The following is a 16,584-nucleotide window of genomic DNA, read 5'->3' on the forward strand; positions in this document are numbered from 1 at the left end:
ATACTCTGTAATATATTATTTTATTTAAGAATCAAATTGTACACAAATCATGAAGTAGATAGTATCAGAACTTAAATACGATCTTCTTTAATAATGGTTAAGATATTTCACGTGTTCATTTTATGGATTAAATGACATAAAAAACCAGAGCCAAAATTGCCCTTTGCTGAAAATATGTAGTATCGTCGATAGTATCGTCTGATAGTGTTGTCTAAAGACAGATACATACTCTCAATTATTGTTGTAATACAATCATTGAAAGCTTTCAACAAAATTCATCAAGAACATATATCGATGGAAAATCACATCATAGATTAAGAATTCAATACGAGGATAGAAAAAAACTACTATTTTCACAGCTTCTCAAAACACAAGATGTGATCATCTGCCTTCTATGAGGAATCATTATCGTTGTTAGCATAATTCAATGGAACGAAGCAGCAGCAATTATTCGTCTACGCGACAACCATTGCTGCAAACCATGCCGGAGTCGCTAATGTATCCAAAACAAGAAATGAAATCAGAGAGGCTGGAAGTGAGAAAGGTATTGAGAACCTTGGCAAGTTGTATTGTCTCGTGTAAACCTAGACTTGAAGGCACCGAAGTGCTTGAGGGGATAAAAACTGATTAATTGTGATCTCAAGCAAAAAAATTTAATGGAGATATAAAATCAAATCATATAAAAATTCATCGATTTCAAATGATATTTAATTACTTGTCCTTTCAAATATTCAAACTATACAAAAAAAATACATTGCCCAAAAAAAGAGGAGCATCGACAAACTATCCATACAATTGGCACCAAAAGTGCACACGTACAAAGTCGAGAAATGATGCGTTAGGATGGCCAGTTTCGGTACTTATGGCTGTTCTATAGATGTTAAATTGGTCCAAGTCATCTATAAGCTGTAATTAGATGACAATAAACCCAAAGCGACAAGTAAATAAAGACTTCACCACTTAATCGGCAACCGGGTGAAATGAAGGACAACTCGATCATGTCAAGTAGTACCCGTTCGTGTTGTCAACAATATAATCGTATGGCGGACCTTTTGGATAATCAAGTACTTCAACTGGGCTAGACAATCGGTTCGATGCAGAATAAATGCTCCCAGTTCCATCCTTCACACAGGCTTTTCCCCTCCCCTTAACCATGCGCTGCTTTTCATTAGGAAATTCAGCAGTCAGCCTACCCATTTGCTTTTGCAGATCGGCAACAGAATCATTGCTTAGTTTCCCCTTCGGACTTTTCTTCCCGTCTACACGCTTAACTTCCAATCTGTATAATGCGCATGAATCATACATGTTAATTTCGTATTCATAGAGGTGCCACTCAAAATTTTCCATTGGTTGTGGGTCCATATAGTAGGATCTCTTCAAACCTCCAAATTCATTCATCACTTGTTTCCTTGACTCGTGCCAGCCCCTTCCATTGTAATCTGGCAAAGATCGTTGCTTTCTATTACCACTCTCAAAGGCTCTTCGTGGCTTATCAAAAAATAGCCACTCTCTGATCGTTTCACCATCCAAAACAATAAGATCAAAGAGTTCTGGTTTACACAGAAGGTGGATCAGTAATCTCAAATAAACATGGACGTGAAAATTTAAGGTTTGTTCAGGAACATGGCAAGAACAGACAGACTAACCAGGGGCATTCCAAGGAGATTTTGCAGTAGCAGCACCCTCACATTCAGGAATGCCAACATCTTTTCCTTGAGCCTTTGTACCGAGAGCTGCAAAAAGTAAGTTATCCTTTAAACCAATACCTCCAGGGCGTACAACCGGCAGCCTTCCAAGGTAGCCTTCATCAGGTGCAAGCCCAGCATGATAAGCGCTGCAATAGTCATCAGAATTCTGGCACCAGTCTGACCCTTGAGCTGGTCTGGGACAATCCCAAAGAGCACATTTTGGCCCTAAAAAGGCAGAAGGGGGAGGGCAGATAGTTCGTTGATAGCCAGAAATCTGAGGCATTACATCCTCCCCTATGAAACAGTGGCCATTAAACCCAGGGAAATAATGGTGCTCAAGCTCAGGATGGAAATCAAATGATTGAAAATCGGTCAAATGCATATTATGCATTCCAATCTGGTTAACTCCAATCCCAGAGCTTTTGCACTGATCAACGAACTGAAGGGTTTGTTCTTGAGGACCACTGGACACATTAAAGCCCTGCCACAAACCAAATAACAAAATATACAGATAAGAATAATATACAGCAGAAAGACAAACTAGAAGATAGTAACTAAAAAAAATCTCATGTACAGGGCAGGAAATATATTTGAAAGTGAAATGCCTAAATAAATTCAATACCACAGGACAAAAAAGATACAACTGCAAGAAAACATATTCCAAACTTCACAAAGCTGTTAGTCAATGGAAGAACCAAAGAAATGACCCATATACAAAATGCCAACCTCTTGAGCAGTAGATTTCTCCACAACCTTTTGTGCCTCAGGATCTGGCTTCGGTACTGCTAATGCACTTGTTGCATCATCTTCCTCCTCATAAAGCTGCAGCAGTCTACAAATCTCAGATGAAAATGAGCCAAGACTACCATCCTGCGCAACAATTATCATACACTGAGAAATTCAGGCCCCAGTTACTTCACCCACAAATGCACGCACAACATTTTCAGTTTGCACGAAAAGACTGATTATAAAAATAAAATACGAGCAAAAACTGTAAGTTGTGATAACAAGGCAAAGGACGCATTGCATAAACAAATGTCCATTATTCAAAAACTTCCCACATCATTGTGAATTGTGATGTGTAACACTAACACCCTAGATTCTGAAGACAGCTAGAAGAAGGTAGCGAAACAAACACGGTCTCCATCTTATCAAACATAAAAACAACTAAATTGTAATAGGTAATATTATAAACTACAATTTTTCATCGGCTTTGTGACAAATCACATAATTAGTGCAACATGCAACATTTCAGTATAAAAATGTAGAGACATTCTTGTGGTGAATGGGTTACTTGTTGCAGTGAAGAAGCTGGGGAGGGTTCATTTAGCTCAGACTTCCACTCACGAAGCATCTGATGAACTTGCTCTTCTAGCAAGTTAACATCAATAGTGCGGCTATCCTTCCTAGCAGATTGAAGATCGCTAAACATGCCTTGCAGATCATCCACACGATTCTTTGCCCTGTCTTTGAAGAGTTGGTGCGATGCAGACTTGCAAGCACCGGTCTTTGAACCCTTCCTCATCAAAGAAAATAGTAGCAAAAATACCCCGTACTCGCGAGAAGCTGCTGAAAAGATAAAGCAAGCAATGCTCGAACAATTATACAGGACAATATTGGGATGGAAAGCTCATAAGCACAGGAAACAGAAGAGGAAATTTATTCGCGATTACAAAAACATCCATTGTCAGGAACTTTTGCTGAACAATAGCAAGTAAATAATGAAAAACATCCATGTCAGAAACTTGCAATCAAATTCTGGGAGAAAAATCCTTCAAACAAACACAAGATAGATAGCCGAGCACAAGTTCTTTCACACCGAAATATTTTGCAGTATCTTCAGGATCGCCAAAATTAGAAGAAGAATTTCACAAAACCAAGATGAACCTCCAAGTAACAAGTCAAAAGAAGAAATAACAAACATAATCACACCTCAAAATTCCAGACTTCAAAACCACAAAATAATTATTCTGACAAAGGAATTGAGCTTACAAACCCTAATTTCGGAGCAACGACATAGGGTTCGTCCAAAATTCGCGAATACAAGCAAAGAAAACACACATGCTATACATAAAAGCAAAAGAAATGAAGAAATCGACAAGTTCAAACAATTTTTTTTTAAAAAAAACGCCTCACAAAATCAGAAGCAAATCCTTTAAAATCCAAATTCCTTTTGCTGAAATCTCAGCAAATCCTTTAAAAAGACGAGAGCAAAGCCAAAAATTCAGTCAGAGAGGGACCTGTAAAAGTGCGAGACTGTAGAGGGAGTGGAATGTATTCTCTTCTCTCAGTCCTTCAATGTGCACGCCGCAGCAGCTGTTGGGGGAATCATGGTCGGTAAGGAATTCTTATGTATGTGAACACTCAATTTTTGTTAAAACAATTAATAAAAAGTTATTCCATGGTCGGTAAGGAATTCTTATGTATGTGAATACTCTTTATGTTATGTTAAAAGTAATAATTTTTCATAGATTACCTCAACAAACATATATCTCACAAAATACGATTCATGAGACCGTCTCATACGAGTTTTTACTAATATTAAAATAATTAAATCTAATTTTCTTGCAAAGATTTGAACCAATCAAAACCAATAAACATACATGAACAAACCAATCAAACCAATAAACATACATGAACAAAGATAATTATATATAGCTAAGATTTATTCGAATGGTTAGAGGATGTGAGTGTTTGATCGAGTCTGTCATACATTATTTGTCTAGTAAAAATTACCTGATTTACAGATAAATGTATTAAGTGGTGATATGTCCAAAAGATAGTTGTTTTAAGTTACATCATCGTGAATAAATAAAAATATTTGTTACTCGATTGATTGCAACTGTTTGATCAATATTTTTCATATATATATATATATATATATATATATATATATATATATATAAAAATAGAAATAATGAAAAATAGGAAGACAAGGAGTGGAAGAAAGGCATAAAGCACAGAATCCACTCTCCCCTAAGATGAGATTCGAGTTGTCAAATTCTTGATGCTCTACAACGAATGAAGATAGATCGAGCAAAAAAGTTTCATTTCCATTACAACTGATATCAACCTCGCGACAACTAGGCATCAATCTTTAGTAAAGGTTTAATTAGTAAATTTATTCGGCGGTTCTGATGAAAAAATAAAAACATAAAGATTATTTTCACTACTACGAGTATAATATGATTCGATAATGATGAATAAAGTATTTTTTTTATTATTATTTTTGATGAAATGTGAGTTTGAATGCCTCAATCTTTCAATTCCATAAGTTCATTTCCAAAACAAATGATATTAACTTCACGACACAGACATCAATCTTTAGTAAAAGTTTAATTAGTAATTATTTTTATTGCTTTTTAGAATATAATTTTGTTTTCAATGTTGGTGCTATTTTATAAGTTCATGTTTACATTATAAGGAAAAGTTTATTTTAGGTCCTAAGAAATTTTTTTAAATGATGCTGGAATCTGCGGCCGCTATCATGCGATACGCACTGAGTTAACTCTCGTGCTAACGCAATAGTATGTAAAATCACGTAATCTAGATAAACCACACTGAACAAGTTCTGTCTAGTATGATCGTCCGGGAAGTGTTGGTAGGAGAATAAGAATTTTTTTTTTAGATATAGAGTATAAAATTGTTAGTTTTTTTTATTTTCTCGTATTACCAGCGGACGAATCCATTCTAACAAGATATATTCTATGAAATCGTGGGTTCTCTTCCATCAAAATGTATGTTTTCTCTTTCGCAATCTTCCGGAATGATTTTTTCTATGACGAGAGATCTGCGATCACTTATTTTTCAAATGTATATTGGATAAACCTCAAAATAACTTGTGATAAAACATATCATATAAACTTGCAAATGACTATAGAAATATTCAAATATAGAAGGCTCTTTATGAAAATCTTGCTTGACCTCATGTTCCATGCACCCAACATGATTTTGAGTTGTTCGTTATGCCATCCTGGGCCATTGGGAAGGATATTTGCATCTGGAAACATAATCTTATGAGAACCGACCAGTTGCTTAAGGTAAATTGGATTCTTCTTACCTAGATGAAACCTCCTTTGGGACACTTTAGGCTTCATGTTGATGCAGGTTTTCATGAGGAGAAAGGTGCTTTAGTGTAGGAGCAGTGATTGGAGATCACCATGGAATTATCTGTGTGGCTTCAGCTCAAGGTATCCGCCATCCGGGTTCAGTGGTTGCAGCATAACTCAATGCCGTTATTTTTGGTTTGAAGCTCGTTGTGCAAGGTAATTATCGCAATATGTGGGTGTTTTTGGATTCGGTTCAAGTTGTTCTTGCGTTGACAGACTCTAGTGACATTATTAATCATGATGGTTCTCTTATCTCCAACTTTTTGGAAAATTCACCATTTTGATTGTTTTATGAGAATTTGTAACGTTAGTATAGGTTCGAACACAATCGCTCATTGTTTTGCCTATTTTGCCTTGTCCTATCCTTCACCGTTTCCATCCAGGAACCGTTGTTCTTCGTGAGATTCACAAGTACCAGAAGTCTACTGAACTGTTGATCCGTAAGCTTCAATTCCAGAGGCTTGTTCGTGAGATTCCCCAGGATTTCAAGACCGATCTGAGGTTCCAGAGCTCTAATGTGGCGGCCCTCCAGGAAGCAGGGGAGGCTTATTTGGTTGGACTGTTTGAGGACACCAATCTCTGTGCCATTCACGCCAAGTGGGTGACAATCATGCCCAGGGATATTCAGCTGGCCAGGAGGATTAGGGGTGAGAGAGCGTAATTGTAATTTGCAGTTCTCCGTAAGTCTGCCTAAGGATTACAACATCGTGTGCTGCCTAAGAATGTAATTGTGATGGGTAAATAGATTTAAGGCTAGGAGTTATGCTTTCAATTCTTTTAGCTGTTCTATATTGAAATTCGAAGTCTAATGAAAGTGTTGTAACGCTATAGTATTTTACTGATGCTTCCTTTCAATTTTTTCAGATATGGAATATAAAAGGGTGTTTTTGACGATTAATCAACAATTCGACCTGCTTTACTTGTTGAAAGTCTCATATACGGTTCTGAGAGGACTTTTTCATTCCATCGAAAATCGATTTTACGGTAACCACAAAAAAACAATGTAGAAAGTCATCATAATTATTAAACTGTGTTTTTCACGATACATAAAATATTCAGCCAAAGTTGCTCCACTCCGAACTGAGGACGGGTTTGTTTTTCAAATGCCTATAATCACTTCTATTTTTCATTTTCTCTGCATCTTCGTGGTTAATAAGCACTGTTGACATTTGCTTTGAAGATGGTCAGAACTTTTTTTCCCTTTATACTCTCTGAGATATTTAAATAAATGTAGAGAATCTTGTTTGACCGGAGCTGTTCAATTAGTCAAATTCTCAAAGATAACTAATACCATCTATTGAAATTTGTGGATGATAAATTCCAGTGGCAAGCTAATGAATGGTTTAGGTTTCTCTTGCTTATTTTTGACTTACCCAAAATAGATATCGATGATTAAAACCATTGATTTCCTCTGTTTGCTCCTACCTCTATTGTGGTTGAACATCCTTACCCTTTTCCTTGTGCAAAAATTACTTCAAGATATATCATGGGGGGGCAACACTGGTTTTCAGATTGCGTTGTCTTAGGATGTTTGGCAATAGATATTTATTTGATTTAGATACCTTTATGCCACGCTAAGATTTGTGGTTATGTTCTTTATTGTTGTTCACCGATGAACCTTCATGCACCTCCAAAAATATATTTGGTCTGTATTCTAAACCAGATTTTCCGTGTACGTTATGGCAGGGATAGTGTACTTGAGAACCAACAGGTTTGAAGTTAAACTTGAAGGAATCACCTTTAAAGCAAAAGATTTCGAAACTTTATGTGCAATAGATTTTCTCTTCCCGGATGGAAAAGTATGGGACCATCCTCCAGTTGTTGGCCTGGATGTTATGCGCCATCCTCGTGACCCTTCTATTTTGTTGGTTTTATTGTGTTTTGGTGTTGGTTGTGTGATCCTCAAATTCCAAGCTGGGGAATCGCTGCCGGCTTCGATCCAGAGGTTTCTTTCGGACAAGAGAATCCATTTTGTTGGCTTTGGAATTCCTGAAAAGAAAGATTTGTTCCCGTTTGAAGAATTGGGGTTGACGAGAAGCGAAGTGGACATCGGTTACCTAGCGGCAAAAATACTCAAGGATTCCAAGTATAAAAGATGTGAATTGGCTGAGTTGGCTCGTAAAGTTCTTGGAATCAAGAGAATGGTTGGCCTGACTGAGGCGTCATCTTTTGAAAGGCATGAGCAGATCAAGTGCGCTATTTGTCAGTTGTTTATTACCAGTGTCATTGCCATGGGACTAGTGGGTGCCAATGGCAAGAAAAAAACGGACGAGTCTCCTTCTCCCAAGAAAGGCTCGTTCCTGAAGAATTTGAATTTGCTCCCGCTATTGGCTGAAGGATGGTTCAAACTTCCTAAAGTGAAGAAAACAACCCAAAAGGCTGAATTTAAAGAGGGATGTGATGACATGATCTTTCCAAAAGGAGAAATCGAGGACACTTTTTCCTGTAGTGTTCTAGTCCAGCCCGAAAACAAAGATGATCCTTTCGAGGACTATCATGTCGATACCAAGACTCGAGAAGGTGATATGGAAGATGCTTGGTTTCACATCAACATGAAGAGTAATTCAGCAGATAACAATTTTGATTCCATTGCATCTGACAAAGATAAATGTGGAATTTCATCTGATGATTCGAGTAAAGAGATTTCATGCACATCCGGAAAGCCCTTGAAAAGTATCTTGAAGTTGCCGTCGTCGAATAATTTGTTGCTGAACTACACAAATCCATCCTCGCCTGCATCCCCTCTTTCAATCTCAAAAGGCCAGGTGGCTGCCAAAAGTGTGCTAAAAAGAGCCAATTCAAAAGGTTGCAATGTGAGCTTTACACGTTAATGGCTCAACGAACACAAATTCCAGTTACATTCCCTGCCCGTTTAGTCTCACATCAGGTTTTTTAGGTAGAACTGAAGCCTTTGAATCTGTCTTTCTCTGGTGAAAAGTTAGTTCCTTTTTACCTTTCTCTGGATGTGTGATTGAAGGGAGTTCATTAGTTTCGAGTTGTACATAAATATTGTGGTACGTAGCCGTGCTGATAATGAATAAATTTCTGGAGATCTCATGATTGTAAGAATTTCTAGAGGATTCCTATTTAGCAACGTCATTGCATCAATTCTTGCAATTGTTCCTTTGTTTTTCCGTCATCTAAATGAAAATGTCTCTTAACAACAATATAAATTTTTTTTTATGGCAAAAACATATGTAAGACGGTCTCACAGGTCGTATATTGTGAGACAGATATCTTATTGGGTCATCTATGAAAAAATATATTACTTTTTATGCTAAGAGTATTATTTTTTATTGTGAATATTGGTAGGGTTGACTCGTCTCACTGATAAAGATTCATGAGACCGTCTCACAAGAGATCTACTCTTTTTTTATTTTCAATGAAATAGTTTTAAATACATATTTTACGATTTAAATGTTTTTTTTTTCCAAATTGGAAATTGAGAATATATTGAAATATTGAAGGAAGGAAAATACCATTTTTTAATTAACAAATGGACACTTCCTTTTAATCCAAAATTAGATCAATAAATTAGAGAAAACCTGCACAAAATTTGCTAGTGTTATTGTATAAAATGATGTTAGAATATTTTTTAATTTTTTTTAAAAAAAATGTTGTAATACTTTTTATTTGTATTATAGATTATCTTCTAAAAGACCAGTCATTTATAATTCATCTAACATCAAATTTATAAGTTTAATATAAGATGTCGAGTTCGAAACTCAATTATATCATTCTTTTGTTCAAGTAAAAGCATGTTTTCTGAAGATATCCACGTGATAAGAAAGTTGGAAAGAGGAGTAAAGGTGTCACGTTACGAGAGAAATGTCAAAATTAAGTCTCACATGATCCCCGAATTTCGCCCACAAGTTACTAGGAGCAATCAAGAAAACACAACAAATTAAAGCAAGCTAAACTCGATTTGATTTGGAGATCACTCAATAAAGTACAAAAAATTTTGTGAGACGATCTCAATAGTCAATTTTGTGAGACAAATCTTCTATTTGAGTTAACCATGGAAAAATATTAGTTTTTATACCAAAAATATTACTTGTTATTGTAAATATGAGTAAAGATGATTTGTCTAACATATAAAAATATGTGAGACCGTTGAAACATACTTAAAAAAAAAAGGTTAAAAGACGTACATTTTCAATGCCACTCAAATGTTCCTTCTAAGCATGAACAAACTCGAGATTTGATTTAAAGCAAACCCGAAGTCCTTTAATAATAATTTGGTTCGAAAGAGTTAAAAAGGGAATGCAAATAAAAAATAATGAAGATCGAAAAGGAGTACCTTGATCTAGAGGTGGCCCTAATTATAATGTTTCCTTGTCATCTTATTCTGCATTATCGATGCCTTAAGCTCCCTCGCACCTTTGCCTTACAAAAAGTTTGAGTCCAAAAGATTATGCAGGCAATTTTCAAATAAAATAATTTTTGTTTTCCATGTTAATCTCTTATTTTGTGTTTTTAATCACAAAAATTCATGTGAGATTATCTCCGAGGTCAATTTTATAATATAAATTTCTTATTTAATCCAACTCATGAAAAAATATACAAAAAACATTAATCTTCATGATAATTATTGATAAACTCAACATGTCATGTATGACTACACCGGACAGGCGACCATGCCCATCAAGTAAGAAAGGAATATTTTATTCTTATTTAATCTTTGTCTTTATCTAAATTGAAAAATAAGAGTTTTGTATTTCTAGATTAATTTAACTTGATTTAATAATGAGAATTTTCCTAAATAAGTTATTCTTGGTATTTATCTTTCGTGATTTTCTCTTTTGAAATTTATATTTAAGATATAATATATTAGATTTTAATAGAGTTTTATTCTTAATAAACTTTTGTTTCCATGATTATTGATTTTATTTTTATGGAAAGATAATTATATCAAAATATGGATATCTATATATATGGAGTATCGGCAGAAGAACATGAGACGACTTAGAGATGACTTTTACACAGTTACTGGAATTTTTCTGAACTTGCACAAGTTCACTATTGGAGATTTTTGTGTGAAGAATTTGTATGATTAATTTACTTTTATACCGTCTTGCTGATTGGTGTTGAAGACATGTGCGAAAAAATACTGATGCAGAGTGTTGATTGAAGAGTGTTCTTTTAGTATTTTTAAGCAACTTCTATTTATGCATCTAGTTTTGAGTTTGGTTGATTTTGATGCATTTTTATTTCTTGGAGTGTCAAGGAATTTTGTTTTGTTATACACTTGTATTGTTTTAGTGTAATTGGTTTACGTATTTTTCTAGTGAATTTTTGTCACGAGTCATGTACAAGTTTTTATACTTGTACATAATTTAAATAGGTCCATATTTATTCAAGTTATACTCGTGTGTTAAATAATTAATTTTCGCTGCATGTTGTATGCTCATGTTGACAACACCAAAGTACAACAACTTATGATACACACATATATATAATTTCCAGTACGGCCCTTTCAAAGTACATCTCACTAGTCACTCCTCACTGTTTCCTCTTGGCCTTTTCTTGCTTCGTCAATCCTCCAGGTGCTTCTTCCACGACAATTATCTAATCAGCACCACCGACAACGGTACGCAGAGCTGGCGATGATTCACGGCGGCGATTTCTGGTCGGTGGGCATGAGGGCTCTTTACTTCACGACGACCTTCTTGTTGTGGTTCTTCGGCTCGATACCGATGTTCACCATGTCACTTGTCCTTGTAGTTGTGGCGCTGCTGCAATCCCTCGACAGCGACACGACTCATTGGTGAAGAATCGGTCAGCGGGAAAGAAGAAGCTGAAGAAATTCGAGAGGAGCTAGATATAAATTAGTTACCACGTGTTTTTCAAAAGTTATCAATTCTGTCACATAATAATTAATAATAAATCAAAATCTGAATATCAAATTAAAGTATATTTCGATTTTAAAAAAATATTTTGTTACAAAAAATTTTTGTTTTTAAATCATAAAATTACTTCTACCTGTAATTGTTACAGGTAGAAGAAATTGATAATGAGATATGACGATTTACAGTGTACAATATCGAACTATACACAACACCAGATCCAAAATTAATTTAACAAACTTAATCGAGAAAATATTGTCAGAATGAATCGAACTCCTGACTCAATCCCAAAGCAACGTTGATGAATTTCTTTGTATTATATTGTTGATTTTTATCTACAATGAAAAGAGAGATTAATCTATGAGTTGTCTGCATGCTGACCAAAATGGAGAGATGAATGATTGAGATATTATGATCGAGTTAATAGGCTTTAATTACATCAAAATGGGAAGCTTATGACCAGCCACTATTATGGTTGAAATCATTAAATTATGTCTGCTGTAAGATTAAATGATATTTATGGCATCACAAGTTCGGTTTCCATTTGATATTGCCTGGATCCAATATGATTTCAGCCCAATTATGACAAGGACTCCAATTAATTTTTATCCTGTAAACAAGTATTTAAATTAGGGGTGTCAAAATCAGATATGATCCATCAACCTGACATGGTTCGACCCGAAAAAAATTAAGTTTGAGTTTGGAGTTTTCGGGTTCGGGTCAGATCGGGTTGGACCCGATAGTTGACCCGAAAAAAAATCATGTTGGGTTGGCTGATTGACCCGAAAATATTAATTTTTTAAAAATATAATTAATAAATATTGCCTACATTTTCATATATTGTATGTCTGAAAAAATATTTATTATATATTTATATCATAAATTTTCATAATTTAATATTTATTTTAAACATTTTTTATTTTTTAAATAATTGTTTATTTGATTTAGTAAAAATATTTTATTTTTCTACATTAAACTTTCAAAATTAAATCATATATACGAGGAAAATTTTGTTATTATGTGTTGAAATTAATTTTTTTTTAAATTTTATTTAATTTTCTTTAAAAAAATTCAAAATCGGGTTATACGGGTTGATTGGGTTGATCGTGTTCAGGTCCGGATTAAGAGTTTTTGGGTTGGCTCGAGTTCGATTTGAATAATATTATTGCTCAACCCGATCCAACCAACCCAACCCACAGCCCACCCGAATTGACACACTAATTTAAAAGAATAAATCAAGAGTGATACCCAGAAAGATCCAAGTACGAGATCTGGGTCAATCAAAAAGTATTCGGGTAATCTTTAGTTCGGGTACAAGGAAATCAGGTAGCCAGAGAAGCATAGAGAAGAGCCAGCCATGACGTATCCTATAATATTGCGAAAGTCAGGAGAGTAGAATAAACGAGAAATTGGCCTTCAGTCCTTAGCCGTCAAATTTTTTTTTGTGTTCAGTCCCTGAATACTTTTTTAGTACTATATTTACACATGAAGTGTGTACATATTTTGTATGACATAGTACCACAATTTTATGGGTAGAGAATGAATCCAAAGAAATGTTTTGATTGAGGATTTTTCACCGACTTCTCTTAAAATAAACCAACCAGTGTCTACGGAAAGTCGGGCTCTCCGCTGAGCATTGTCAGTTAGATTTGGTTAATCAACTCTTGATTTATTCTTTTAATAATTTCAACATTAATCCGAAAGTGTCGGTCTTCCTTCCCCTTCGACATTTCACGAGGCCAAGATAATTTTCCCTTGCGTTTCTGGTACAACACAAGAGTCATTAACTAAGCTCTCTCGTTTCTCATTCGTGACATCAATACATTTTAATTTTTAATTGTAATACATTTTTACTCAAATTATAATAATTATGTTGGAAAAATTTTGAACTTTGAAATCATATGTTTTGAGTCTTCCATTTATCATATTTTGCTTCCTCAAATGTAAATTTTGGGGTGGAAAATTAGTATATTTTTAACGTTTAAAAAATTAATTATTTCATCATTCTATGATTAATGTTAAATTTGTTAATGAATATCACGTAACCAACCTATAAAATAATATTTAATTCGATAGTTAATGTAGGCAAGTGTCTCATCCTATAGTCGTTGGCATGTCGGGGAAGAATTAAAGTTTGACTACTTAATCTCACCTAATAATATAGGTAACGGGTAAAATCACACTTTTCGAAAAGAGCATACTTAGTTATTATTAGCTAACAACATATTTTTATATTATTTTTTATAATTATATAACACTCTAATTTTGATATATCCACACGAAAACATGTGGGGGTCTATAGTGATTCATAAATCATACTGCACGTGGCGGGTGATTTGGATGTCTTGCCAAATTTTTTTAATTTTTGATAAGACATTCACCGGAATATTTTGGAAATATTTAATGTATAAAATTTTTCAAGACTTGAAATAATGTGTGAGGGGATGTGATATCAACAAAATGTGTATGTGAAAATCTTGTGATGTTTAGCCAGAAGTTTTTAACGTATCAAAATTATATATTAGTCAGTATACTCTACTCACCACTAGGTGTGCAACCATAGACGTCCGCCCACGTGATAGGTGAGTTGGAAGCCTTGTCGGATTTTTTAGATGTTCGAGAAGATTATTCATGTTAATATCTTAAAAATATTTAATGCATCAGATTTTTCGATATCCAGAAGATTGTGTTAAGGAATGTAACCATTACACAAAATGTCCACGTGAAAATTTTGTGACGCTCACAATATGTCTAATTTCAAATGTGCTAACAATTCTTTTGTATCTTCATTTATTTTGGATCCAGTCCAGGCACTGGAGCTTTTGCCTTCTCAGGATTAGAACCCAAGATCTCCTGAACTTATATCGATCTTGGCAGCAATCCTGGTACCAGTTGATAACAAATAGACAATCTTATCAATTATTATGTCGTATTTTAAAATAAAATGTTCCTAACTTTGCATTAAATGATTATATATTTTCATAAAAAACATATATATATATATATATATATATATATTCAAAAAATTAATTAATTAAATCCCAAGAAAAAGTCTATTAACGCCCGAGTCGACGAATTAGAAAGGTGTCAAAGACAGACTTCGCTACTTGTATGGAATACGCGTGGTCGCGTGGAGCTACCACAGCCGATGACGTAATAGTGGGCCCACAATAGCAACCGTGACGTCTTATCATGTGTCGCAGCCGTTGACGTTAGAATCTCCAATGATTTCACCTTCCAATTCGGGCTATTTAATTTCCCAAAAGCTCCACCACTCTCCTCCCCCCTTCCCTCACCATGCAACAAGCCCTCCCATACAAAGATTGGTTCGCCGACACCGCCACCGCCTCCGCCGGAGGCACACGAGGCTCTTCCAATCCTCCGCCGGGAGTCAATGACTACGCCAGCGTGAGTAGGATGGTTTCCGAGAACGCGGTGATAGTGTTCGCTAGGAAGGATTGCTGCATGTGCCACGTGGTCAAGCTTTTGCTTCATGGCCATGGAGTCAACCCCACGGTTTTCGACGTTGACGAGGCCAATGAAGACGACGTCGTCAACGAACTGTCAAGGATTATCGGCGTCGATGGATCGGGGAACGCCACCAGGCCGCAGTTCCCGGCGGTTTTTGTCGGCGGAGAAATTTTCGGAGGACTGGAGGAAGTGATGGGTGCTCATATATCCGGCGAATTGGTGCCCAGATTAAGAGAAGCTGGAGCCCTGTGGCTCTGACTGAATGGGTCGAAATCAATCAATGGGATCCGAATTTTGGAGCAAATTATAGATTTCTGTTTGTCACCAATCTGGAGAAATAAATATCTTGTGGATAATGCAAACTCTCTTCCGTATGGTTTTGTACATAATCAATGGTGGGTTTTGGATTCAACTGCGCATCACTTTTATATTTGGTTTGATGATCTCTTCTTCATGTTCTTCACCGATTTTTTAATCAGAAATGGCGGCTGAGAAAAATTGGGAGATTCACCGTGTGGGATCCACACATTTGGTTGGATATGATCGAATCAATGAAATAAAGATCGATTTTGAGGCTGATTCCCAATTATCAAAAACTCTGACAGGGTTGACAAGAAATATAATTTCCACCTACTGTTATTTTTTTTTTTTCAAATTTGAATATTCTCATTTACGCATCCATTGAATATTCAACTTTCATCCGTGTTTTTACACTCGGATATTCTCTTTTTTTTATATATTTTTAATCCTATCTATCATAATTTAACATAAATATATTAAAATTAATATTTATTTATTATGATATTCGATTCGAGTATATGTAACAGTTTTAGTATATGTAAGAGGTTATGAGACCCGCGTTAGTCTTTAGGGTTGGCAATAGGGCGGGGGACGGAGACATCTTCCCCATCCCCATCACATTTTCGGTTTTTTTTTTTAAATCGGATATTCCTCATTTAATCTCTGACGAGATCAATTCCTCATCTGATCCTCATACCCGATTCTATCTAACAGGTCTCAAAATTCTCATATCAACATCCCGGATATTAAATATTCATCTAAGTCTTCATCTCCGCTTCAAATAATCTATAAATAAATAATGTTTGGGGTAGATTTTTTATAATCGTCTTTGACCTGATTTGAATTAAATCATTATCCCATAATCGCTTCAAATATCAGTTAAATTAACAAAAAAAAATCTTCCAATTCACTTAAAAAATATTGATACAATAATCCGATTATATATATAAATAATATTTACTCAAATAATACAAACTTTGTAATTCAAGGTTTTAGTAAAGAAAAAATTGAAACAACATAATTTTTATCGACAAAAACTTGTGTGAGACGGTCTCACGTGTCGTATTTTGTGAGACGAATATCTTATTTGGGTCATCAATGAAAAAATATTACTTTTTATGCTAAGAGTATTGCTTTTTATTGTGAATATCGGTATGGTTGACCCGTCTC

At 35.0% G+C, this 16,584-nt stretch overlaps 3 protein-coding genes across 9 annotated transcripts; 2 read left to right on the forward strand and 1 right to left on the reverse strand.

Annotated features, from left to right (window-relative positions):
- Positions 1 to 678: 678 nt before the first annotated feature.
- LOC140821799 (transcription factor VOZ1-like) lies at positions 679 to 4,064 on the reverse strand. Of its 5 annotated transcripts, none has more exons than XM_073182406.1 (5): positions 3,929 to 4,064; positions 2,983 to 3,254; positions 2,415 to 2,558; positions 1,647 to 2,169; positions 679 to 1,550 (listed from the first exon to the last, which is right to left on the reverse strand). In XM_073182406.1, the coding sequence occupies exons 2-5, from the start codon at positions 3,211 to 3,213 to the stop codon at positions 997 to 999; spliced, it is 1,452 nt and encodes a 483-aa protein (XP_073038507.1). In that variant the 5' UTR covers positions 3,214 to 3,254; positions 3,929 to 4,064; the 3' UTR covers positions 679 to 996. The 5 variants fall into 5 exon arrangements, with proteins under 5 accessions (XP_073038507.1, XP_073038514.1, XP_073038524.1 ...); XM_073182413.1 differs by having other exon boundaries at positions 2,983 to 3,257; XM_073182423.1 differs by having other exon boundaries at positions 3,825 to 4,030.
- Positions 4,065 to 5,428: 1,364 nt separating this feature from the next.
- On the forward strand, positions 5,429 to 8,955 carry LOC140821823 (uncharacterized). Of its 3 annotated transcripts, XM_073182470.1 has the most exons (5): positions 5,429 to 5,728; positions 5,796 to 5,953; positions 6,114 to 6,444; positions 6,662 to 6,781; positions 7,484 to 8,955. In XM_073182470.1, exons 3-5 carry the CDS (start codon positions 6,408 to 6,410, stop codon positions 8,626 to 8,628), a joined length of 1,302 nt encoding a protein of 433 aa, XP_073038571.1. In that variant the 5' UTR covers positions 5,429 to 5,728; positions 5,796 to 5,953; positions 6,114 to 6,407; the 3' UTR covers positions 8,629 to 8,955. The 3 variants fall into 3 exon arrangements, with proteins under 3 accessions (XP_073038571.1, XP_073038555.1, XP_073038564.1); XM_073182454.1 differs by having other exon boundaries at positions 5,796 to 6,444; XM_073182463.1 differs by lacking the exon at positions 5,429 to 5,728 and having other exon boundaries at positions 5,748 to 6,444.
- Positions 8,956 to 14,893: 5,938 nt separating this feature from the next.
- On the forward strand, positions 14,894 to 15,813 carry LOC140821839 (glutaredoxin-C9-like). The gene has a single exon (XM_073182482.1). The coding sequence runs from the start codon at positions 14,941 to 14,943 to the stop codon at positions 15,370 to 15,372; it is 432 nt and encodes a 143-aa protein (XP_073038583.1). The 5' UTR covers positions 14,894 to 14,940; the 3' UTR covers positions 15,373 to 15,813.
- Positions 15,814 to 16,584: the final 771 nt, after the last annotated feature.

This window comes from Primulina eburnea, chromosome 2, assembly GCF_022965805.1.
Source record: "Primulina eburnea isolate SZY01 chromosome 2, ASM2296580v1, whole genome shotgun sequence".
Taxonomy (NCBI): domain Eukaryota; kingdom Viridiplantae; phylum Streptophyta; class Magnoliopsida; order Lamiales; family Gesneriaceae; genus Primulina; species Primulina eburnea.

What these genes read in the sequence shown, in the direction of transcription:
- LOC140821799 (XM_073182406.1), bottom strand. Translation starts at nt 3,213, where the DNA reads ATGAGGAAGGGTTCAAAGACCGGTGCTTGCAAGTCTGCATCGCACCAA. An exon ending in CAGCTTCTTCACTGCAACAA is followed by an intron (nt 2,559 to 2,982) that starts GTAACCCATTCA and finishes ATTGTTGCGCAG; the next exon opens with GATGGTAGTCTTGGCTCATT. An exon ending in ATCTCCTTGGAATGCCCCTG is followed by an intron (nt 1,551 to 1,646) that starts GTTAGTCTGTCT and finishes TGTGTAAACCAG; the next exon opens with AACTCTTTGATCTTATTGTT.
- LOC140821823 (XM_073182454.1), top strand. Translation starts at nt 6,408, where the DNA reads ATGCCCAGGGATATTCAGCTGGCCAGGAGGATTAGGG. An exon ending in GCTGGCCAGGAGGATTAGGG is followed by an intron (nt 6,445 to 6,661) that starts GTGAGAGAGCGT and finishes CAATTTTTTCAG; the next exon opens with ATATGGAATATAAAAGGGTG. An exon ending in CATCGAAAATCGATTTTACG is followed by an intron (nt 6,782 to 7,483) that starts GTAACCACAAAA and finishes ACGTTATGGCAG; the next exon opens with GGATAGTGTACTTGAGAACC.
- LOC140821839 (XM_073182482.1), top strand. Translation starts at nt 14,941, where the DNA reads ATGCAACAAGCCCTCCCATACAAAGATTGGTTCGCCGACACCGCCACC.